General features: G+C 40.2%; 3 protein-coding genes across 3 annotated transcripts; 1 reads left to right on the forward strand and 2 right to left on the reverse strand.

Moving 5' to 3' along the window:
• Window positions 1-877: 877 nt before the first annotated feature.
• Window positions 878-8,667, forward strand: LOC133719873 (serine/threonine-protein kinase EDR1). The gene is made up of 13 exons (XM_062146073.1): window positions 878-1,480; window positions 2,067-2,489; window positions 3,681-3,784; window positions 4,232-5,193; window positions 5,316-5,356; window positions 5,813-5,881; window positions 6,279-6,379; window positions 6,592-6,670; window positions 6,758-6,856; window positions 6,947-7,015; window positions 7,176-7,225; window positions 7,949-8,125; window positions 8,231-8,667. The coding sequence occupies exons 1-13, from the start codon at window positions 1,034-1,036 to the stop codon at window positions 8,364-8,366; spliced, it is 2,757 nt and encodes a 918-aa protein (XP_062002057.1). The 5' UTR covers window positions 878-1,033; the 3' UTR covers window positions 8,367-8,667.
• Window positions 8,668-8,986: 319 nt separating this feature from the next.
• On the reverse strand, window positions 8,987-10,167 carry LOC133723936 (uncharacterized). The gene has a single exon (XM_062150807.1). The coding sequence runs from the start codon at window positions 10,101-10,103 to the stop codon at window positions 9,591-9,593; it is 513 nt and encodes a 170-aa protein (XP_062006791.1). The 5' UTR covers window positions 10,104-10,167; the 3' UTR covers window positions 8,987-9,590.
• Window positions 10,168-12,547: 2,380 nt separating this feature from the next.
• Window positions 12,548-14,204, reverse strand: LOC133723804 (cyanidin 3-O-galactoside 2''-O-xylosyltransferase FGGT1-like). Its single transcript, XM_062150669.1, has one exon. The coding sequence runs from the start codon at window positions 14,037-14,039 to the stop codon at window positions 12,651-12,653; it is 1,389 nt and encodes a 462-aa protein (XP_062006653.1). The 5' UTR covers window positions 14,040-14,204; the 3' UTR covers window positions 12,548-12,650.
• Between the last annotated feature and the right edge of the window lie 10,809 nt (window positions 14,205-25,013).

Below are 25,013 nucleotides of genomic sequence, written 5' to 3' on the forward strand. Positions count from 1 at the left end.
GTTCATCTCCTGACTGTGATAACATGATATTCGGTTTAGTTTACTGTGATTTTCAAATAATTAAACATTATGCATCCTACAACTTCTTCATATCAACATGTTTGATGAATTTATAAGAATGTTGCAAACGGACTAAACCAATGTCTAACTAGCTAGGTCGACTGGTTATAGCGATTTAGTGGGTTAATTCCACATGTAAAAGTACACATCAACCCTATTGTGGAGGATGATTCACAATATTACCTTTCCAAGTTTGAGCTGCAATTGGTAACTCTCCTAACCTATGCTATTGTCAAGGAATCTTTTACTCATGTGTGACTGCAAACTCATCACTTTGACATGAACGAACGATTCAAAGGAAAGGAAACCTAGTGATATTAAGCAAATAACCAATAAGGCTTTGGTCTCATATAGAAGAGGTCAGGAGTTCGAGCCCCATCAAGGGTGAGAATGGGGTGGGGTTTTTTTTTTTTAAAAAAAAAAAAAGCAAATAACCAATAAGGTAATTCTCAAATTCATGACTTAGTGATAACCAATAAGGTAATTAAACATTTGGATTTAATGCAAAGAACAGCTAAGACTGATATGGATCAAAATCTAGATAAGAGTTCCCATTAAAGAAAAACTCTCCCTCTTAAGTTTCCCCTCTCCCCTCTTTTCAAAACCGCGTGCCCCGAAAATTCTAAGCCCCTCAATGACGTGGCAGTAAACTTCCATGTAACCGCCGTCGCCGTCAACTGCGTCGCAATCGCGATGGCGCGTCCCACTACTTGCCGACTTACCGTGGGAAACGAGGTCAATCCCGTAATTTCCCCCAACACCACGGTCATTAACTTACCCGCCAACACCTATATTACTACCCCAACAAGTTTTCCCTCCGAACGCTTCCTCTCTTTGGGTCAAGAATTCCAAAAACCCAAAAAAAAAAAAAGAGAATTAAAGTGAGGGAGAAAGTGAAAGAAGAACATAAGGAAAGAGAGAGAGAGAAATTGCAAACGGAACCGTTTGGATAAAGCTGAAGAGTTCACCGGAGATGAAGCACATTTTCAAGAAGCTTCATATAGGGAGCAACCACGACCCGGCGGCTCGATCGAACGAGCCACCAACAACGTTGACGTCACCTTCACCGTCATGCGACTCCGATCACCGGCAGAGCGCCGGGAACCATCCCCCGGCGAGTGCTTTTTCTTCTTCGTCGTCGTCGCCGGTGGGGACGGTACCGGCGAACGGAGGTGTAGGTGCCAATTCGGAGTCGTCTGTGACGGCGACGACCGGGAATCGGCCGGACTATATGTTGTCGGAGGAGGAGTTTCAGGTGCAGCTTGCGCTGGCGATCAGTGCTTCGAATTCGGATGATCCGGAGAAGGATCAGATCCGTACGGCGACGATGCTGAGCTTGGGCGGCGGCCGTCGTGGTGGTGATCAGACGGGGGATGAGGTGGATGCGGCCGCCGCGGAGACCTTGTCCAGGCACTATTGGGTGAGTTTGCTTGAAATTTTGTTTGGTTTTAGAGTTCAGTGAGTTTTTGTGTGGACTCAATTGGATTGTATGAGCATGATTTTAGGGGTTTGACTCAATTTGATATGATCAGGCGAGCGAATTGTAGTGTTAATTGAGTTTGACTATAGTCGTTGACTGATCGGAATTTGCTCAATTCATTGTTAATTAAGGGAAAGAATTGGTCGATTGAGGTTTAAGAATGCTACACTAGGGTAGCTGAAAAGTGGTGGAGCTCAGTTTTATTGAGCTTTTTCTTTAGAATGATCAAGTTTAGTTGCCGAAAGAGTACTAATGAGGCTGTTGAGAATGTCATGGTGCGGGTCAACACTGTTATTGATTTATCGTAGTCACCAAACATTAGTGGTAAAATGCGAAAATCCAAATTGGTTGGGACTTGGGAGTAGATTTTGCTGGTCAGGGAAGATAGTAATTTTTCTTGACTCCATTCGTAAAGAACAAATTCTGCACTTCCTTGATTTTGTTTTGCTTGTATATGCTTCTATCAATGCAGTGTTTCAGTTCTTCATTTGTCTTGATTTTGATTGAATTCTCTTGTTCATCACAGGAATACAACGTGCTAGACTACGACGAAAAAGTGGTTGATGGGTTTTATGATGTATATGGACTTTCCACGGATTCTGCAGTACAAGGAAAAATGCCTTCTCTCGCAAATCTTGAAACAAACCTTGGGAGATCTGGATTTGAAGTTTCATTAGTAAATCGAACACTTGATCCTACCTTGGAAGAGTTGGTGCAAATTGCACAGTGTATTGCCGTAGACTGCCCCATCACCAATGTTGGAATTTTGGTACAGAGGCTTGCTGAACTCGTTAGCGGACATATGGGCGGGCCTGTAAAGGATGCTAATATCATCTTGGCGAGGTGGATGGAAAGAAGTTCAGAGTTGAGGGCATCTTCACAAACAATTGTACTACCTATTGGGTCCATAACCATTGGCCTCTCCCGACATCGTGCTTTACTTTTCAAGGTTAGATGTTTGTTTATCATAAGGGATAGTCTCTTCAGGCACTACTTTTTTGTTATGCTTGATGTCTTCTGGCTGTCCCATATACTGAAATAGGCCATTTTGATATGTGCTATATGCTACAGTGTCATATAACCTTATCTGATTCTTCTATTCCAACTTTTTTCCTTGTCTTTTCTTATTTTTGTTCTTATGAGTAACACATGGTGTTGTACAATGCCAACATGATCAGTGCTTTAGGCATGTTGGTTATATAATTAATTGAATCTTTGATGTTTGAGCCTGGTTAAAAGTTAAAACCTAGTTAAGTGCATCTTTTTCAGTGGTATTTTGCTGTGACATAATATGTCATTTGTTGATTTTAAACAATGCCCTATAAACCATTATTATCACTTTTGTCTTTGCAATTTTAAGATGAGATTCATTATTTACTGAAAATTCCTGGACCTTGGTCAACTTGTCAAGTCTTGAGCTAATATTGTTCAGAGTTACAAATATATGTCTTCCAACTAATCTGTGTGTATGTAGTACACAAAAATATGTCTACATATAAGTTTAGATAGGTGAGCCTGCATGCCTCGCTGTGTACATTCGCTCCTGATTCGGCATTATATATGCGTTTCTGTGTTAATTTGCTCATATAGACATTCTCTATATAGAGAGACAGATACAAGTAAGCAGCACGAGTCTAGCCAATTTGTTTTGTTGGATTGTAATAATTTGCAATTTAGTAGTATATTCACAAACAGGAGGACATCTAGCTGTGTTTTTTAAACTAGATTATGGTTTTATTTATTTATTTATTTTTATTTCAGCCCATCATGTCTTGAAATTTTTTGTTTGTGCTTACAAAATATAAAACTATAGATTAGTTCTTGAAATTATGTAATTTGATTTTCATTCTCACTTGGTATTTATGTATTCAACTCCTCTCACATTCTAGTTTGCCATGATACGCAGGGGCGGACCCATATGTTTAATTTGTTAGTAGTCACTAGATGTCATTTTTTTCCAGTTTGACATAAACAAAGTTTGTTACTTTGTTTGCTTAAAGTTCTTTGCCTGCTCACGTTGAGCAAATTATCTTCTGCTGTTAAATGTAGCTACGATTATCAGAGTTAGTTATGAGCTTATGAGTTACAAGTTTTTGGATACATGGATCTTGTGTCTTGACTTTGTTTCCTCTGGATGCAGGTATTAGCTGACAGTATCAAGATGCCTTGCAGACTGCTTAAGGGTGTGCACTACACAGGTGTCGAGGATGGTGCTATTAATGTAGTAAAGTTGGAGGATGACAGGTGTGCTTTTATGATGTGATGTTGTCTTTTCAATTTTATACATGCAATTATGTATGTAGAGTTAACTAATATTCATTCCTAGGTTCTTGCATACAACGTTATGACCTTTGTACTGTAACCTCACTTTTTATTACATGATTTGTTTCAATCTCTAAAGCTTAATCTTTACTGATTTAATGTCTCTTGAATGATATTACTGATTTAATGTCTCTTGAATGATAACTTTAAACCGTTATAAAAGTGATCTTTTTCACCGTCATAATAGTATCATAGTGTGCATTGGAAGAAAAGATTGTTTCCTCTTACCAGTTTACATGTTACTGTACTGTTTGGTTTGCTTTTCCTTTATAGCAGGCTGCATATACAAGTATCTTTGATTTTTCTAAGAGCTATCAACTCAGGCTGTTTAAGCTTCCACGTGGTTTTAATTTATAGTTCATTTGACAGGGAGTTTATGGTGGATCTTATGGCGGATCCTGGAACACTCATACCAGCTGACAATCCAAGTGCAAAGGACACTACCTTCAAGCCAATCAATCCGAAATCGAACAGAATCCCAACTTTCCCTTCTTTGATTGATTCTGAAATTGTGTACTCAGGACCAAAGCCATTACATGGAGAGGGAAGCAGCCAAAGCTTGCAAACTTCTGAGAAAGCAGAATCATTCTGGGGTGAAATTGGCGGCAGAGGAGTTGGTTCTTCTGGAGTCCCCAAGAGAGGAACTCAATTAGATCATCTTCCCTTGTCAGCTTTCGAAAATTCACGGTACAGAGGGAACCGTGGGGCACCTGCAGTTGATGGTGTGAGGATGAATCAAAATGTAGTTCCATATGCTCAAAATAACTCGGAGGACTCTAACAGTCTTTTTGCAGATCTTAACCCATTCCAAGTAAAAGGAACTGGGAAAGCTCCTATATATAACAAACCTTTGGAGAATAAGGCCGATGAGCTTCAGAGACCAAGAAATAATCTTGCCTCGTACACAAAAAATGTTCGTGCACACAATGAAGTCCCGAAAAAGAAGGAGTATGATTATTTGGATGGAATTATCCCAAGAGTTAATCGAGAACCCAATGGTTATAATCCGTCATCTTCAGCTTCCACCAGCTCCACCAAATCTGAACAGATCAATACTGGTGGTTTCAAATCTACTGCACATCCAAATATGTCTGAGTATTTACAAAGTGGCTCTGTAGAACGTGAGAATAATGTAAATGGCTTCCATGATCGAAGAAAGTTCACTCATGAAAGATTCATGGAGACCAATTCCAAACTGAAGGATCCAGAAAGTTGCAACTCATCCTTTGATTCCATAACAAGTAGGGTTGAGCAAGTATTTGAGGATGTTGATGTAAGTGAGAGTGAAATTCCGTGGGAAGACCTGCTTATTGGAGAAAGAATTGGACTGGGTAATGCACATGCCTGGTCAGACTCCCCTATATTGTCTTTAAAACTGTCAGTGTTCAATCCTAAGACAGCAATAAACTATTTTCCTGGAGAGCTGTTTAATTTTCTTCTCTCATTTTATTAGGTTCATATGGAGAGGTGTACCATGCTGAATGGAATGGCACGGTGAGTTCTAATAAAAACCTATATGTCCGTCTGTATTTCATGCGTAACTTTTGTTATATTTTATTTAAATTTTTTGGGGGGTTGTCTTTAATCACTGGCACTGTAGAAGCATGTAAACTAGCAGGTCATAAAATTGCATGAAAATTAGCAACATCAGGGAAAGTAGGCAAATTGCTATGTTGTTTAAATTGATCTGGTGTTTATTTGGAAGCAAGTTTATTCGGGTCTTCTTTACGGCTACCTAAGATTTGTATTTTTTTCATGACTGGGACTCTTATTCTCATTATTTTAATGGTAGATTCTGCTATTGCCATTACTTCCTGGAATTATGCATCTACTTAATTCATTAGCTGTGGCTTGAAATTGTTTTGCATTTAATTTCACAGCCATTACAAGAGGAATTAAGATTAACTATTGACAATTACTTTTGGCTGGTGGATTGTTGTTGAGTTACAGGAAGTTGCTGTGAAGAAGTTCCTAGACCAGGATTTCTCGGGTGCTGCTTTGGCTGAGTTCAAAAGAGAAGTAATTCTCTAGTCCTTGTGTGCATTTTCATGTTCCACTTTATAGTTCCAGCACTTTCAGGAAAAGAAAGAAAAAGAAAATAAACTTACAACCTAGAAATAATTATGGTACATTCTGAACCATACGCTCCCATGTTTAAGTTATAGACAAAATAAATTGGTATGGTATAACTTTTCAAACCTAAGTTGAAACTGTAATTGATCATTCCCCGCTCCTTGCTAAACTAATATGGCGGACTATGCATCTTTGTACTTTTACAAGTTTGACACAGTTATACATACACACACATGGATCAATGTGCTGCCTTGGCCGCGTAGCTTTTAATAAGCTCAATATCATATCATATAGTTCCAAAGCTGATTGTACCTTTTCTGTAATCTTTGGTCTGCAATGTTAGGTACGGATAATGCGTAGGCTGCGGCATCCGAATGTTGTGCTTTTTATGGGTGCTATTACACGTCCTCCTAACCTCTCTATCATTACAGAGTTCCTTCCAAGGTATAAGATGAACCTCGAACAATATGAAATGGTGATTGCAATCAACTACATATGCTTACATATTACATTTGTCAACTTTGCCATTATAACTGGTCTATTTATACATAAATAAAAAATAAAAAATAAAAAATAAAAAATAAAAAATAAAAAATAAAAAATATAAAAATATAAAAGAAATTTGTAATAACTCTACCGGCATTTGGTTTCCCCAGGGGAAGTCTATATCGGATTATCCATCGTCCTCATTGTCAAATTGAAGAGAGACGAAGATTAAAGATGGCTCTTGATGTGGTATGAAAATCTTCCCTGTCTGGCTGTCTCCCTTTGAACCAGCAGGATACATCCATATCCACTTTCATGACTCTTTGTATTTTGCAGGCAAGGGGTATGAATTGCTTGCATTCGAGCAACCCCACTATTGTTCACCGGGATTTGAAATCTCCAAATCTATTGGTTGATAAGAACTGGAATGTGAAGGTATTGGGCTTGTTTTCACTGTTTTAGCATACCATCTGAGTAGTTGTTCTGTGAGGTATACTTTTCATGAGACTGGATTCAACTATACAGGTAGGTGATTTTGGACTGTCGCGCTTGAAACATAACACTTTCTTGTCCTCCAAATCAACTGCTGGAACGGTGAGAGTCTGAAATTCATGTTATTGATTTTCTTTTTGGATTAGCTTCTGCAGATACTTATACAATGTGACTGCTAGTCTTGATAATGTTTATAATAAGCCCAAGTCAAAATTTGGCACCTTTTCTTCATCTCTCTGATTGTTTCCCCTTGATGTGTTAGCCTGAGTGGATGGCACCAGAAGTTTTGCGCAATGAAAACTCAAATGAAAAGTGAGTAAAGTCTTATTGTATTTCTGTTTCTTTTCTTTGAGCTTGAAGATGTCTGAGAGATGTCACATATATCTTTTATTTGTTTATGTATGCCTTGATGTTCGGTATGGTACTTTTGTTGGCATACTGAGAATAAATTTTTGAAGGTTTATGGAGCACTAAATGGTTAACTCTTTTAAAGACGCCCAATTTGTTATAAATAGTTGTTTTGTGCTTGGGCAACATTTCAATGCCTAAAACAAGAAAGAAGGCTGGATGTTGATTTTGATTTCCCACTGCCTTCTTCCATTAATCTTGGTGAGGAAAAGTTCATACAGATTGATATTTGTTTGAGGTGGCCTTAGAGAAATACCATGGCAATGGTTAAAAGTACTTAACCAGTCCTTTTTTTAATCTGACTGCACATCTGTCTCATGACAATGGTCAAAAGTCCTTAATCAGTCTGCAAATTAGAGAGGCCCCCCATTTCTCTTTTCTTCTATGTGGTGAACATGCTACGTCCATGATAACTGTGGTGGGAATTGAGGTCTGTCAATCAATTTCATAACATGAATCCCTCAAGTTATTTGAATTAACCGTTAACTATTTGTTACACTCGACTTTGGTGGCACAGCCTGGGAATTGGGAAGCTTAATGAGTTTATTTATATTGTAGCCTGGCTAAATTAGGCTACTGCTGGATCCCAACCTTCTTAATTATGTGTATCTTGTGTCAAACATACAGGTGTGATGTATATAGCTTTGGAGTAATTTTGTGGGAACTTGCTACTCTAAGATTGCCTTGGAGTGGGATGAACCCGATGCAAGTTGTGGGTGCGGTGGGTTTCCAGAATCGCCGCCTTGACATCCCTAAAGAAGTTGATCCCCCTGTTGCAAGGATAATTTGGCAATGCTGGCAGACGTAAGTTCCAGAACTTTTGTAACACATTGCTTTAGTACAACTCTTGTTGAATAGAGTTTAACTAATTGAGTGTTTTTTCTCGTGTCTGGTTATTTGATAACCCAGTGAGCCAAACTTGCGCCCCTCATTTTCAGAGCTCACGGTAGCTCTCAAGCCCCTGCAACGACTTGTCACTCCACCAAATATGGACCAGCCCAGCTCACCTCTACGACAAGGGATCTCAGTAAATTCTATACCATGAAAAGCCTCGTTCTCTCAACTGTGAATAAGGAGACATTCTGCTTGTTTGCTTTGGAGTTAGGGTAGGATAGAGTGAATGGAGAAAAGCATGTACAACAATTGTAGTATTTGTTAATGCATGACCTGCTACTGTTGCCCAAAGACTGCAGCAGTCCTTTTGTACAGTGTCCATAAAAATAGTTTGTTCCCCTTTTCTTTGTAACTATTGTGTTAATAGCTCCAAGATAAAGCGAAAACTTACTTTAGGTTACTATAAAAATCATTGAAGTAATATATGATTATGAATACAGATTTCTAGTTAAGATGTTGCAGCTTTATATTTACTTCTGTTCCACAGCCTTTTATTTTCATTTGATTGTGTGGATTACTAATTATTGTTAACCACACTAAACCAATAATACCTCTTCCCCTCTACAAAGAAATATTTTCTCAGGAAATTGATCTTTCCTCTGAGTTTCCCAGGGCGAATGAGTTTATTGCAGCAAGCAAGCCTGGGATTCCCATTCCACGACAATTGCAACATCACACCCAGTCTCCTCCTTGCCACACAAGGTGGATTCCACCACCTCTGAATGCCATTCGAATAAATACTGATGCATAATGGTTCAAAGACTCTTTTATGTGGAATTGTAGCAATTGCACATGATTCAAATGGTTTGTTGGTTGCTGGAAGAGCAATGAAGATGATGGCCCCTTCTGCAATGGCTGCAGAAGCTCTGGCTATTAGGGAAGCTAGCCAACACATTCCCATTGCAGGACATTTTCATTTCTTCTGACTCCCAAGATATTATCAACTCTCTCAGACGAAATGACCCTGCTTCGGATTGGACAGCGACGTATATTCTCTCTCAGCACCCTCCTTCTCCCTTAGCTGAAGTTCTTGCGTTTGATGGTTTACCTGGCCCTCCTCACTTGTAGGGGCTGCTGTTTGTGTAGTTTTGTTTGTTGTTTCTGTCAGGGGTTCTTTTTCGCTTGTGGTTTTAATGTTCTTACTCTTTGCCAAAAAAAAAAAGACGAGAAAATTAGGGAAACTGGACACATTTCTGCTGCAAGCTTGCAGACATCTAAATAAGAGAAGTACTAGAACTAGAACTAGATGTGTCATACTTGATAGTAGCAAACTTCATTACAATTACCTGTAATACTCAAAGTAAAGTTACATAAAAGTCCCCCATATTGAGCATAGAAGACCAATTATTCATTGCTGGACTCTTGGACTACTAGTCTAATCTGTTGATAGAAAACTATAAACAACCATATCAATAATTTCTCCCTTAATATATTCATATTTCCTCAACAAACCCTCCCTCTGGAACCCAGCTTTCTCCAACACCCTCTGAGAGGCCTTATTCTCTGAATATGCAAAAGCTTGCAACCTAAGCAAATGAGGCAAGTCCCTGAACACTAGAGGAACGGCGGTCTTAACTACTTCAGTGACTATTCCTTGTCCCCAATACTTTGGGGCTATACCATACCCCATGTCAGCCTTGTGACTCTCATCACCTGACCATGGAAAGACGGATATGAAGCCGATTGAACGATCATCGATGCATATCGACCGGCGCCAAGGGTGTGGGATACACACATCTTTGAGGAAAGTGAAAGCCTCCTCTTTGGTTGTCAAAGTCTTCCATCGGAGGTTTAGAGTCACTTGCTCGTCTCCGGCATATGTCATGAGATCTTCGACATCCGATAGCCGGAATGGACGGAGGGTGATGCTTGACAAGTTGATCTCCATAACTCCGCTAATGGAAATGGCTATGGCCGGTGACAATGTTTCTGTATTCGATTGTGCAATGGCACTGAGCTTGTTGGATGTTTTATAGTATAAAGACTTTGTGACATTAACATATAGTATAATTTAAAGGTTACCAATTAAAGACTTATTTATAAGTATTAATTAATCTTTAAATTATAACTTTCCTTATCAGTTCATCTTGTTTGATGAAACAAACAATGATCAATCAGTATATATATCAAGCGTCCAATTCTTCTACCCTACTAATATTATGTTATTGCCGTCTACTTTGACCAAAGAAATTTGAGGGTTAACATCAATGCTGACATATATAGTACATGAGGGTGGTGAAATTAATTGTTTGGACGAAAGTCACGAAACAAACATTAATTCCGACCAAAATCCGACGGCCGTTTCCGTTGGAAATGGTCAAGAATTTCAGACGGCTGGTCGGAAGAAAATTATTTCCTACCAAGACATTTTCGATGACTTCCGACAATGACTTTTTCAGAAGATAATTAATGGGCATATATTAATCTACATATCTTGAAAAGTTTTGGTGCTTGTTGTCGACCGCGACGAAATTTTGGTGCTTGTTGTAGACCATGACGTACTCCTAGAGTGGTTGAGGCTGCTTGGCGTCCCCTCATTCTTTGATGCATTAAGATTAAGTCTGACGGCGCTTGAAAACATGAAGAGGATATTGGAGGATTCGGTGCTGTCTTTCGTGATTATAAAGATCAATTTGTTGGTGCTTTTGCTTCTAACCTTGATATCCCTAGTTCTATTGCAGCGGAAGTAATGGCAGCCGTCACAGCTATAGAGATTGCTTGGCTTCGTGATTGGAAACACATATGGCTAGAGGTAGATTCATCTACTGTACTTGATTATATTCACTCTCCTTCACTTGTGTCTTGACAACTTCGAGTACGTTAGTTAAATTGCTTATACAAAATCTCACAAATGAACTTCAAATCTTCACACATATTTAGATAAGGGAATAATGTAGCAGATGCTCTAGCTAATCATTGAACATCTTTGTCGGAGCAAGTATGGTGAGATCATAAAATAAAATTAAAATTAAAATTAAAAAACCCTCCTCCATTATGCCCCCACTTTCATTTAAGGTTGCCGTAGCCTAGCTAGCCTGTATCAAATGTGTAAAACTTCTTGGACTTGGAGTTGATGGAATTGTATTAATCAGGTAGCAAACGTCTTTCCTTATGGTGAAGGAAACCATAAGGAGATTACTTTTCTTATGGAGTTGGCCTCACCCGAGATGACTTTTCTTCGAAGTACATGCAACCTACACGATAAGCTAGCAACCATAGTACCATGCACTTTTTTTTTTTTTTTACTTTCTGGTGAAGGAGGCCGGAGGCAATTAATGAACCCTTTTGTCTGGTGTTCTTGTTTAACTAGCATCCACACCGATCGCTCAACTTCAAACGCTACAAAATAAGCAAGACATTTAACATCACATTTCCTTACTTCGATGCAGTGGCTCTCGTTGGATCTTATCTTGCTTGAAAAAGCTTATTAAAATTAAATTAATTTGATGCAACAAAATTTTAAACCAGAGGCGGATCTAGGATTCGAAAATAGGGAGGGCTACATATTCATGTGTTCCTTTAGGTGAATCCTAAAAAAAAAAAATTAGTACAATTATGCACAGGTGTGGGAATGCAATAGTGGGGACATGAAAATCTGAGAGTTCAAGTGTTCAAAGATTGAATTTAATCCGAAATTTAGGCCTTTTTGGGAAGAAGAAGAAAACGAAGAATGAAAATTTGTGATGGACGGAGAGAATGAGAGAGTCAGAGAAGAGTTTGACTTCGATAATTCGAGAGTTCGGATGGACTTCGTTAAACAAATATACATATAAACAAAAAGTATACATCATATATATAGGTTTTTTTTTTCTTTCAACCCAAAAGTTTGGGAAGGGCTTGAGTCCTCCCCACCCCATACCTAGATCCGCCCCTGTTTTAAACCTACGACCACAATGTAAGACGTGTCATAATTATTTGATTGAAGTTTGTAGGGTTATTTGGGTTTGTTTCTTTAGGCCCGTTTTGAGTCATAATTAAGTAAGTCAACAATTGCTTCCTGCATATATTTTGTGCATCTATAAGGCGGTTGCCTCTGTAGCCTCTCATCAGGTACACCAACACGGGAGGAAAGACAATTAAAGATAAATTTGATAGTTCAAGGAGTACATGACGAGTTGTTTGAAGTGCTGAAATTTTTCCCATACTGATTGTATCATTTTAGGTAAACTTTACCCAATTTTATAGTTCCCAAATATGCAAAATAAAGTTACAATTTTAAGAAACTATGAATTATGAAAGGTATATACTTTTTAGATGTGCAGTTGTGCACAGAGTATAAAAACATAACTAAAAAGTATAGTAGAATCATTTAAGATATTGTCTGTATATATATATATATATATATCTGTAACATGAATATATGGTCGGTCAAAACACCAAGCTAGCCATTGCCAAATGGAGAAACAAATACACCACTTGCTAGGTGTTTGAGCTATTAACATTCTATCAGTTGATGCAGCCTCTGCTCAAAGCCATCAATGTACGTTTTCTCAAGCCCTTTGTTGGAGAAGAACTCCCTCCACTTAGCATGGTTAGCCTTCACTTCTTTCCCTACCTCACTCTCATCATCCACCACAACCTCCATAGCTTTGCAAACACCTTCCTTGCTAAACAAGCCATCTTCGTCTCCCTTCTCGACTTCAACTCCCACTCTCAGATCGCCTCCCATCATTCTCGCATTAATGATCTGGTCTCCGACGTGCGGTAGAAGCACCAACCGGCAATGGTTCATCATCGCCTCGGCTAGAGACCCCGAACCACAGTGAGTCACAAAGCACCCTACAGATGGGTGCTTCAGTATCAACGGCTGTTGCACCCAGCCACTGTAAACAACACCTCTCCCTTTCACCCTGTCTTCGAACCCTTCGGGCAATGCAGCTTCGATGGACTCGAATCCCTCAGGCGTTTTCAATGCTGTGAAGAACGGGAGACCCGTGAGCTCGAATCCTAACACCAGTTCTTGCAACTGTTCCTTCTTCAGCACGCATTCACTTCCGAAAGCACAAAAAATCACACTTCTTGGCTCAAACCCTCCGAGCCACTCTGCCCATTTCTCTTCCAACGCCGAGCTTGGAGGGGCCGGCACCACCGGCCCTGCGAGAATCACTGGCTTCTTCATCTGCACTTCTAGGTAATCACAAAACTTCCCTTCGAATTCTTTACATGTCTTGAAACCAATGGCATCACATTCGGCCAAAGCGGTCAGTTGGCGTTGAAGAAATGTTATCCCACGCCCGTATTCCAGGTTTGTCACATAGGTTAGTCCTCGAGCTTCATGTGTCCGCAACTTGATGGATGAAGAAGGAAATGACGTAGGAGCCTCTAGAAGATCAGTTGCCACCAACGGTTTTTCGGTTAGCTTCCTCTCCGGGCTTAGAAGGTACCCTATTGTCACGGGGCTAATAATGCAGTAGTGGACTGACTTCATGTTGCCGTCCAGCTCACGCAACAGTTGGGGCAACCAATGAGTGAAATCGTAGAAGACCAAATTCGGTTTGAGTTCTCGGAGAAATTTCTCAATTTGGGGGCGAGTGAGGTCCATGGCGGTGACGACGTGGGTGTGGAGAGGAAAAGGAACGTCGGCAGTGGTCTCCGCCCCCTCGGGAAGGCCCTCGACGTGAGGGATGGTGAGGGGGAAGAAGGTGATGAGATCAGGGTGGAGATTGTAATGCTCCAACTTGGCTTGTGTTTTTTGGGGTAGGAAGAAGGAGATTCTATGGCCTCTCTCGGCTAGTTTGTTAGAGATGTGGAGAAATGGGGACAAATGCCCCATAGCAAACCATGGATACATGGCAATGTGCAAGGTTTTTCGGTCACTACTCATATTTGCGTGCTTGATTTTATGTACTGAATCGATTTGAGTTTTCGAAATCGAGCTTGATGGATGTGGAGTATGAAGGTAAGGGAATTCAAGTTGGGGTTGATATATAAAGGGGGATTTTGTGATATCAGTTTTCTTGGCTGTGATGTTTGTTTTCTAAGATGTTCAATCTGGTGGCATCCCTAGCCAAAGAAAAAGACCAGTAAAGGTGCCGAAATAATAACAAAGTTTATTGTGCTAACTTTATTCTGGAAGGTAGTTACAATAAACGCTTCTATTGATTCACGTTGTTACACCGCCGGCCCGTACCTATTCATACAGCTATTCGTCGTTTACAATAACGGCTCCATATGCAACCACTCCATAGGGGTGAAAACTAAAAATTTTGTTAGGAAAACAAATGTGGAGGTAACTGAAGTTAGGCTAAGCACACGGAAAGCTGTTATATCCATATGTGAGAATCAATCCAAAATTTTCATTCAAAAAAAAAAAAAAAAAATTTGTTTCGAGATCATGAGTTTCCACCAAAAACTGTTATATACACACGGTTTTTGGGCAAAAATCACATGTTCTTATTTTTCACCAAAATATTCCCACCTCAACTCTTGATTTTTAAGCATTTTTAGAATTGACATAACTTAAAATTCGCGACCCAATTTTTTTATGATTTTTTAAAGTTGGAAAACTGAGAAAATTGTAAAAAAAAAAAAAAAAAAAAAAATCAGGTTGATTCGTTAGTTCTGCCACTTGGAGCTGCTAATAAAAATCATAGTTTACTAATGTTGAGATTATTGTACGGGAGAACTTCAATAAAAATAAGTCGACAATGTTTGACATGTTCTGGCTTACCACGACACTTCTAAACGTGTCAAATAATGATAAGATCACTATTTATACTAAATTCTCATCTCATAATCTTACTATTGGTAAAAGCATAATTTTTAAGACGAAAATATCAAATAACTTTCTTTTTTTTTTTACAATTTTTTGAATTTGAAAAAAAAAAAAAAACTTATGAGACTCAAAAAAATATGAATCTTTTTTTTTTTTGAAAAGAAATATGAATCTTTTTATCATTGCACAAAAAATGAATCTTTTTATCATGATTCCTGTATTATTTTCACTGGCAAAAATCATAATTTTACCAACAATGATCTTAGTTATGAGTTATGACCCATTATAACTCCTCTGACATGTTGAATTGAATAAACTTTTAAGGATAAAAAGGTACATGTGATATGTAATTTGCAACAACGTTGAGTTGATGGTTTTTCACTTTCTGTTTTCTTCCTCCCAAGCAAGTTCCAGTAGAAACGGGCTTTATGTGTAAAGAAAATACTAGAGATACTCCACATTCTTTATGGAAAATAAATGGGTTTCTGTGAAAATTATGGAACAGTCAATAAGAATGGTAAGATTGCACCCTTGATGCATTTATAATCAAAACTTCTGCAACCTCAATTTCACAGCAATTTATTGTATAACACAATATTAATAAATTTGGTCTCAGCAAGTAGAGTAGGATCATCAAAAGGCCAACTTCCTAAATAAACCGAAACAAATCAAAGGCTCCAAAAACTGAAAATTCTTTCTTCGAGCTTGAGGTGTCTCTGGACCGCAGTAAGATTTTCCTTCTCTCTTATTCCGGGATCACTTATCCTTTCCACAGAAACTTCATATCAAATACCACATAAACCAATAAGCTTATCAATTATAATCCCGAGAAATATGAAGTTCAAAAGGTTTTAAGCTTTAATCATCAGAATCATGAACTGCCAAGTATTGATAAAGCATGCGAGGCTAAAGTACCGCTTGTATCTTTTCTTGGAACCACACGGACAAAGCGCATTCCTACGTACTAATTTGCCCTTAGCCAAATTAGACTGAGCAACTGAGCAAGGTCAAATGGGGTTGAACCCATCAACTTTTGCACCTACATAACAGAAATTTTCAGTTATTAATGAACTTCCCACATTTTTATTTCAAGGAAATATCCAGAAAATCAAACTCTTGAAGTTTCGAGTGGTGTTAGCTCAATGGTTAGAGCACCCACTACATATGTACGAAGTCATGGGTTCGAGTCACCATGGGGGTAGGAGTGAAATCCTTTGATCCTCTTTTATAAAAGGAAGAAAAAAAAAAAAAAAAACTCTTGAAGTTTCTACATAACTAATGGGGTTACCATTTGATCTATATATGTACTACCGACAGAAAAACAGTCGTGACAGGTTACTAAAGTGCAAGGTTTCATAAAAGGCTACATTGTGATCAGAATATTGTATACTGGAAGAAGACTAGTACTCAAATGAATCCAGGTCTCTTCATAAACAATATGCCAGAAATTGCCCTATCTGTTGAAGGAATATCGATTTAGTGTGCCTTATCAAACTAGGAGTAGCAATAGGAGAGAAGGTTCTAGATTTCCCAATCCTACACGGATTGGTATTCCTTGTAACATTAGAACTAGTACTTTGTAATCCCTATATATAGGGCTCCTATTCTCAATAATAATATATACTTCTCTCTACAATTCTCTCTCAATACCAATATACTTAAACACGTTATCAGCACGACTCTAGCCACAAAAACCGAAACCAACTATTCTGCCTACCTGCGTGCCTACTGCCCCAGCAGCCCCTAGCCCGAGCTAGCCAAGCCTTCGCTGCATGCAGCCTGCTCCTTGCGCGCCCAGCGCTACGCGCCCCTGCGCTCCGTGCTGCCCGCCTACGCGCCCGTGCGTCTGCAGCCCCGCGTCGCTGCACTGCTGCTCCTGCAGCTCTGCCGCATATCTGCTGTCCCTGCAGCACCTACGCGCCCCTGCGCACGCATCCCTACTGCCCCTGCAGCACCAACGCACACCGACTGCACCTTTCCCCTTTCCTGTGCACGTCCGTCTGTTTTCAGGCTCCGAAACATCTAGTTCGGAATCTCGGATCAAAATCTTTTCTTCATCAAAGTTGTTCATCTCTGTCTCTTCCATCTGACCTCTGAATTTCAGCCTTATCGGAGTTATTTTGAGACCAGTACAACAATCAAAGTGAAAACTGTTCAGAAGAGAATTTGCTCCGAATTTCAACAAGCTTGACCTTATAAACATTCGCTGCACGACTCTACTCGGATTGCTTCGCTCCATCACGCCTGCATCGACACGCGCGTGATCCAAATACAAGTAAGTATCCAAAAGAGTAAGTTTTGAAGTTCCTAAAATTTGAAATTTAAATATTTCTTCTTTTTCTCGGGGACTTGAAAACCTCCATTCTTCTACATCCCACCTTTCTTATAACGTGGGTTCGATTTTGAGAAAGCGGAATCGTGGGGATTCGCGCTATAAACGAACTAAGAGCGTTCGTAAGACTTCGGACTAAGAGCGTCCGTAAGCATCGATTTACGACCATACAAACATCATTGTTTCGGTCTAATCCAGTCATTCTTGGAAATCGATTTCTTGGTAGCATAGCTCGGAAATCTTATTAGTTTTCGTGGAAGCATTGACTCTGAAACTAACTTGTCCCTGTTTCATCTTTCAGGATGTCAAACATGAACAAACTCGATTTTGTTCCATTGGATTATGCAGGCAAAATGTACTTAATTTGGGTCACTGATGTCGAGATCCACCTTATTGCCCGTGATTTATTGCATACAATCCAAGAGCTTTGCCCTATAGAAACAGCTCCAGACCCTCAAACTGAGAAAGATAATTCCAAGGCACTTGCCTTCATGAAACGTCACATGGATAGTGACCTACAGTTTGAGTTCATAAATGAGGATAGCGCCATCAAGCTTTGGCATGCGCTTCGCGAATGATATGGCAATGTTCGTGACTCCATACTTCCGAATACAGAAGCAGAATGGAAAGATCTTCGCTTCTCTGAATTTGACACTGTCATGCAATTTTATTCGGAAGCTCTCAGAATCAGAGCAATGATGCGTCTCTGTGGAAAAACAATCACAGAAGACCAATTGATTGAGAAAACCCTCAATACCTTCCCCGTCTATGCTATGAGGTCCTCTGACTTACTCCGGACTCATGTAAATGCAAGACGGATCACAAGTTTTCAACAGCTTATTGAAGCTATGGCCACTACGGAAAGACGTGGCAATGAACTTGTGCAAAGAAGATTTGATAGGCTTCAAGATAGATATCAAGAGCATCGTCCTATGGCTAGAGAAAGTCGCCATCGACGTCATGATCCATACGATCGAAATGCTCAAGAAGGTAATCGCTCAAGGCGACAATCCCACGACCGTAGGAGGCGTGATTTTGAGGGACATAGGGTTGGAAACCATGGAGCCAACGTTGGCCATGGGCACCACTTTCCAACGCCACCAGTCCTAGGGACTATGCATATTGCGCCAATGCGCCTCAATCAAGGGAGAATCCTCTTTATGGTGTCTATGTCTGATATGGAACGTCTGATCAATGGACCTGAATTTGCAATGTACCTACGAAGGTAGTCGCATCAGGGTGATCAAGACATCGAGTTCACAAAGACTTTAAATCTGGCGATGAAGACAAAATGCCGCAGATTTTTATATTTCCAAGAATTATGTAATGGCAATCATGCCTTAAATCAATAAAATGACTTATTGTATTAACTTTTTCCCTCTAGGCGTACTCAAGAGTAATTGTGATGTCTAGGCAAGGTTTGATCTGAGAGAACGGTTTTAAAAGTGAGCAACGCTCCACCAAAATCTCGCCTTACCTTACCTGGTCACAACCAAATTGAAATTACCAAACGGATTGAGTGACTACGATTTGTCTAAGGTTTGATTTTTATGTTGGATTAGATTTTGGTCAAGAAACTTTGATGTAATCATTGGCTATTATTAATAAAGTATCGATTGATTTTATCTCATGTCATGGACATATTTTTCGAACTTTATTACTTACAAGATGTAAGTGCCAATGATTTACATGTGGAAACACATTGTGAGAATGGACAAGAGTTCCTTTGCATCACCTCTAATGACTACGGACATAAACGAGTCTTAGAGAAACTTATGTGTCGCTCTAGTGGGTTGTATGCAACCACTATTCGAGTCATTGAATCCAACCATGTCATGAGAGATGATTTATGGGATTCCGACACATATAGGCTTTGGCACGACCGTTTGGGACACCCAGGTCGTGACATGATGATCCGTATATTAAAGACTTCACACGGACATCCCTTTTTCAGAACGAAAAGAAGTAAAACTCGGTTTTTGGACACCGAATGAGCCCCTGCGCCTCACGGCGCCGTTCACCCCCAAATCCGGCCATCCTTGGCTGGCGCCGCCTTCCCCCTGCGGCCTCAGGGTGGCATTGACGCCACCAAGGCTCCTTTGTCTCCAACTTTTACTTCTAAAGTCACTTGTGATTTTGTGGCTCAACCAAAATCCTCATTGGTTGTTTCTACAGCCCATCATTCGTTCTGCAAAGCCTACTCTTTAGCAAAGTTAGGATCGAGACCATCCTATGCAAAGGACACCAAAGAAAATATACCATTCTTGCAAAGAATCCAAGGTGATATTTGTGGACCTATTCAACCATCATGCGGACCATTTCGATATTTTATGGTATTGGTTGATGCATCGACACGCTGGTCACATGTCATGCTATTGTCCACAAGGAACGCTGCATTTGCTAAACTCCTAGCACAAATAATTAAGTTAAGGGCTCACCACCCTGATCATCCTATTAAGTCTATAAGATTAGACAACGCTGGAGAGTTTACATCAAAGACTTTTGATGATTATTGCATGTCCATTGGGATTGATGTTGAACATCCTGTTCCTCATGTTCACACCCAAAATGGTCTCGCAGAAGCCGCCATTAAACGACTACAAATGGTCGCTAGGGCATTGGTAATGCGCACCAATCTCCCTATTTCTGCTTAGGGCTATGCAATATTGCATGCAGCTGTGCTTATTCGTCTGAGGCCTACTGCCACTCAACCCTTTTCTGCGTCCCAGATGGTGACTGGGTATGAGCCTAATGTCTCACACTTACGCATATTTGGGTGTGCAGTTTATGTGCCAATTGCGCCACCACAGCGCACCAAAATGGGTCCTCAAATGACGATTAGGTATTTATGTTGGATATGATTCTCCAACGATTATCCGCTACATAGAACCCTTGACAGGCGATCTCTTTACCGCTAGATTTGCGGATTGTCACTTCGATGAGACAGTCTTCCCGTCATTAGGGGGAGATAAGAACATCAATGTTCAACAGGAACGACAGGAATTGTCGTGGTCTGTCCCCACTCTGTCTCATCTTGATCCCCGAACCGCACAGTCTGAAATTGAAGTGCGGAGAATTCTCGATCTTCAGAACGTAGAAGAATCGATGCCTGATGCGTTTTCTGATATCACTAAAGTGACGAGATCACACATACATGCTGCAAACGTGCTGCAAGGATTGAAGTCCCTAAAAGTAGAGGACATGACGCCAACTCAAGAATGCATGAGCATGGCGCCAATGTCCCATCTCTCAATGATGGTGACGTTATGGCTAGGCCCACGGCTCCTGCCAGGAAGCGCGGGAGGCCCATAGGTTCGATGGATTCTCGCCCAAGAAAGAAAGCGAGTTTGGCACAAAATAATCCATTAATAATCGATGTGAATAATCCATCTCATGAGAATATTCCGGATTATGGTTATGTCCAAGAGACATCATTGGGGGACGCTCCAATGTCAGAACCAACTCCAGAGAATAGAGAGATCTCCCAAAATTACACTAGTGTACATGAGATGATGGATAGAAATTCTATGGCGATTGATGATGCATTTGCATATCATATTGCAAAAGGAATTATAGAATATGATGATATCGAACCTCGCTCTGTTGAAGAATGTCAACGAAGAGCAGATTGGCCTAAATGGAAAGATGCGATCCAGGTTGAATTGGGTTCACTAACAAAGAGACAGGTATTTGGGCCTGTAACGCAGACACCCCCAAGTGTAAAGCCTGTTGGCCATAAATGGGTCTTTGTTAGAAAGCGTAATGAGAAAAATGAGGTGGTAAGATATAAAGTCCGCTTTGTGGCGCAAGGTTTCTCATAACGCTTTGGAATCGACTACGAGGAGACATATTCTCCCGTAATGGACGTTATAACGTTCCGCTACCTTGTCAGTTTGGTAGTTTCCGAAAAACTTGACATGCAGCTTATGGATGTGGTTACAACATATCTCTATGGGGATCTAGATTCAGAGATATATATGAAGGTTCCAGATGGACTTCAATTACCCAAATCAAGTGGCTCTAAACCACGGAGCGCGTCTTCAATAAGGTTAAAACGCTCACTATATGGATTAAAACAATCCGGACGGATGTGGTATAACCGTCTAAATGACTACTTGATTGGGAAGGGATATATTAACAATGAAATATGCCCATGCGTGTTCATTAAGAGAACAAGTTCCGGATTTGCAATCGTAGCAGTTTATGTCGATGACATGAACCTAATTGGAACTCTAGATGAGTTGAAGGAAACTGCTAAATACTTGAAATCCAAATTTGAGATGAAAGATCTTGGGAAAACACGGTTTTGTCTCGGTTTAGAACTCGAGCACCGTAGTGATGGGATTTTGATCCATCAGTCTGCATATACTCAGAAGGTCCTAAGGTGCTTTAATGAAGATAAAGCAAAGCCTGCGAGTACTCCCATGATCGGCCGTAGTCTTGAGCCCGGAAAAGATCCGTTTCGTCTAAGGGATGAGGATGAAGAACCATTAGAGGCCGAAGTGCCCTATTTGAGTGCAATAGGGGCATTATTGTACTTAGCTCAATGCACAAGACCGGATATCTCATTCGCAGTGAACTTGTTAGCTCGACATAGCTCTGCGCCAACACGCCGCCATTGGATTGATGTAAAGACAATCTTTCGATACCTAAGAGGTACGATTGATAAGGGCCTATTTTATCCCTACAGAGAGAAGAGGAATGACGGAAGAATGGGATCGGACCCCATTAGGCATGGAGCCACCGTCCACCATGACAAAGTGGCCGGCCATATTGCCGCCAACGCCGCCACCAACACCAAGGGTGGCCGGCCTCCCCCTACTCCCCTCCATCAAAACGACAATGATGTTTTGATGGGATTTGCTGATGCATGGTACCTCTCTGACCCTCACAAAGGTCGCTCCCAAATTGGTTATGTCTTTACCATGGGAAGCACTGCGATATTTTGGAGGTCTACGAAACAGACCCTTGTTGCTACTTTCTCGAATCATGCAGAGATTATTGCTCTACATGAAGCTGTTCGTGAATGTATATGGCTAAGGTCTGTGATTCGACATATTCAAGGAAGTTGTGGTTTGAAGTCTACCACAGATGAACCTACATGCATTTATGAGGATAATGCAGCTTGTATTGAACAAATGAAGTTAGGTTTCATCAAAGGCGACAACACCAAGCATATATCGCCTAAGTTCTTTTATAATCAGCAACAACAATCACTTCTAAAGATTGAAGTGAATCAAATCCGATCAGAGGATAATGTAGAGGACTTATTCACTAAGTCGTTACCTAAATCCACCTTCGAGAAACATGTGAAGAGCATCGGATTGAGAAAGTTATCCGAACTCCCACGATTGTAGCAATCAGGGGGAGATATCGACATCAGGGGGAGTTATGATGTCTACATGTTCGATCTCGAAGAGTGAAGGACGTGTTGTGCTCTTTTTGTCCTTCGACCAGGGTTATTTTTATCCCACATGGTTTTTGTTACCTGGCAAGGTTTTTAACGAGGCAACGGATGAAGCGTCACCACCAAGTTTGAAGCGGCACAAGGGGGAGTGTTGAAGGAAATATCGATTTAGTGTGCCTTATCAAACTAGGAGTAGCAATAGGAGAGAAGGTTCTAGATTTCCCAATCCTACACGGATTGGTATTCCTTGTAACATTAGAACTAGTACTTTGTAATCCCTATATATATGGCTCCTATTCTCAATAATAATATATACTTCTCTCTACAATTCTCTCTCAATACCAATATACTTAAACACTATCCAATATTTCATTAACCACCAAACCCCTCTCAATCCCTCTCATTTTTCCTCAGTCCTCACACACACACACGCTCGCGCGCGCGCGCGCGCGCACACACACAGACACAATACAAATTTAGTTCATTGAAAGGAAGAAAATCCCTGTAACCTAATTCATCTTAAAAGCAATCACACACACATTTAAACTCAGCTGCCAGAACAAGCGAGTAACAGGTACTGCATAGAGAGATAAAAACCAGACCTCAAACCAAAAATTAACCACAAACAGATCCTAATATCATAAAGTCTCCCTAGAGATGACAAAACAACAAAGGCACACTGACTTGGAGAAGCTATAAGACATTCTGAAATTGACTACTCATAATTTCACCAATTTAGAGATACTTTGTAAGGTTTATCCCTATGTGGTGATTTTCAATAACCTGGGATGTAGGAAGGAAAGCAAAATTTAAGATAAAATACCTCGTCAATGTTTGTTGGAATCGGTTTCCCTTCTGCTTTCAACTTTTCCATCTTGTTGTGTGCTTCTCTGGCCCAGGTGAACTTTGCAAGTGCATTCTCGACATCAGCTATTGTGCATGCATTTACAATGCTTAATTTACTGCGTCTTGTTTTTGAGTGATTTGGTGATTCTACAAAACAGAAGACCTAAAGCCATAATCAAGAAACTAAACAAGACACTTTTGAAAGACATAACCTAGCTAATACTAAGGCGTGTCAATAGACAAATACTTTGGGGTACAATCTTTGAATCATGAAGCTTCTGGAGTGACAATATTAGCATTTTAGAGAGGAACAAATACCTCAGCTTTGAAATGGTCAATTACAGTGAGAGATTGGCAAAGAATATGGAAAAGGATTGTGTTGATAATGGAGGAAAAACATTCTGTTGTGCTATGCAATGTCATTGTCACCAAATATTAGCATCAAAATGATTTAGGATTCAATAGTTTTCTGGAGAAATATCCTGATTCCCAAATAAACCAGAGCAAAGTAGTAGGAAACAAAGATTAGGTGTCAAATATGGCCCTTTCTCTTAAAACTATAAAGAATGACTTAACTAATTGGAATGAGTGTAAGACTTGATCCAATCCATCTTGATTGAGGAGCAGTAGCACATATGACACATATTAGCACATAGCTAGTAGGACATAGTCAAGGTACCAAGCATCATGTTGACCACCATGATCATTTTGTACAAACAATGAGGTAGGTTCATCCAGTGGGTTCATCACCTATTTTGTTATATGCTTCAGCTAGGTTGACATGGTCATTCTTGAATGAACACTCTTAAGGCATAATGTCCAAATTGGTTGCAGTTGTAGCATTGAACATTATTCTTTCCTCGTTCATATGAATTTCTCCTTCCCTGTGACCAGCCACTATTTTCTAGGATGCCTTGTCCTCGACGTCGTCCACGTCCTTGTCCTCGGTTGTTGGCTTGGCTCCACCAAGTCACGAATTCCAATTTCCACGATCTCCACTTGGCTTGTCAAAATTTAATTTTGACTCCAACCCTTGCTCTAGCGATGTGGAACCTGCATTCTTCAGAATGCGTTGCTCATGAACTCGGAGAGATCCCAGCTGTTCCTCTGCACTCATAATCTCTAAGTTCTTTGATTCCTCAATTGCTATCACCACATGCGCAGACTTGGGTGTGAGGGATCGAAGTATCTTCTCTAAGACACGAACTTCATCAATCTTCTCTCCATTTCTCTTCATTTCATTCACGATTATACGTAATCGCGAATGGTAGCCGAAACATTTTCTCCCTCACTCATTTGAGCAGATTCAAAATCTGCCCTTGGTGACTGAAGACGGACTCTCTTCACTCGATCGACACCTTTGAAAATTATTCTTAAGGTGTTCCAAACTTCCTTGCTTGTTGTCGCTTCGGCGATCTTCTCAAACTTTGAATCATCTAATCCTTGATATAGAAGATACAACACCTTCTTGCATATATCTCTTTCTTTGATCTTTGAA

Source organism: Rosa rugosa, chromosome 7 (assembly GCF_958449725.1).
Source record: "Rosa rugosa chromosome 7, drRosRugo1.1, whole genome shotgun sequence".
NCBI classification, from domain to species: domain Eukaryota; kingdom Viridiplantae; phylum Streptophyta; class Magnoliopsida; order Rosales; family Rosaceae; genus Rosa; species Rosa rugosa.

Excerpts from the sequence above, each read along its gene's own strand:
- LOC133719873 (XM_062146073.1), top strand. The coding sequence starts at position 1,034 with ATGAAGCACATTTTCAAGAAGCTTCATATAGGGAGCAACCACGACCCG. Across the intron at positions 2,490-3,680 it reads ATCGTGCTTTACTTTTCAAG|GTATTAGCTGACAGTATCAA; the intron begins GTTAGATGTTTG and ends CTCTGGATGCAG. Across the intron at positions 8,126-8,230 it reads ATTTGGCAATGCTGGCAGAC|TGAGCCAAACTTGCGCCCCT; the intron begins GTAAGTTCCAGA and ends TTGATAACCCAG.
- LOC133723936 (XM_062150807.1), bottom strand. The coding sequence starts at position 10,103 with ATGGAGATCAACTTGTCAAGCATCACCCTCCGTCCATTCCGGCTATCG.
- LOC133723804 (XM_062150669.1), bottom strand. The coding sequence starts at position 14,039 with ATGAGTAGTGACCGAAAAACCTTGCACATTGCCATGTATCCATGGTTT.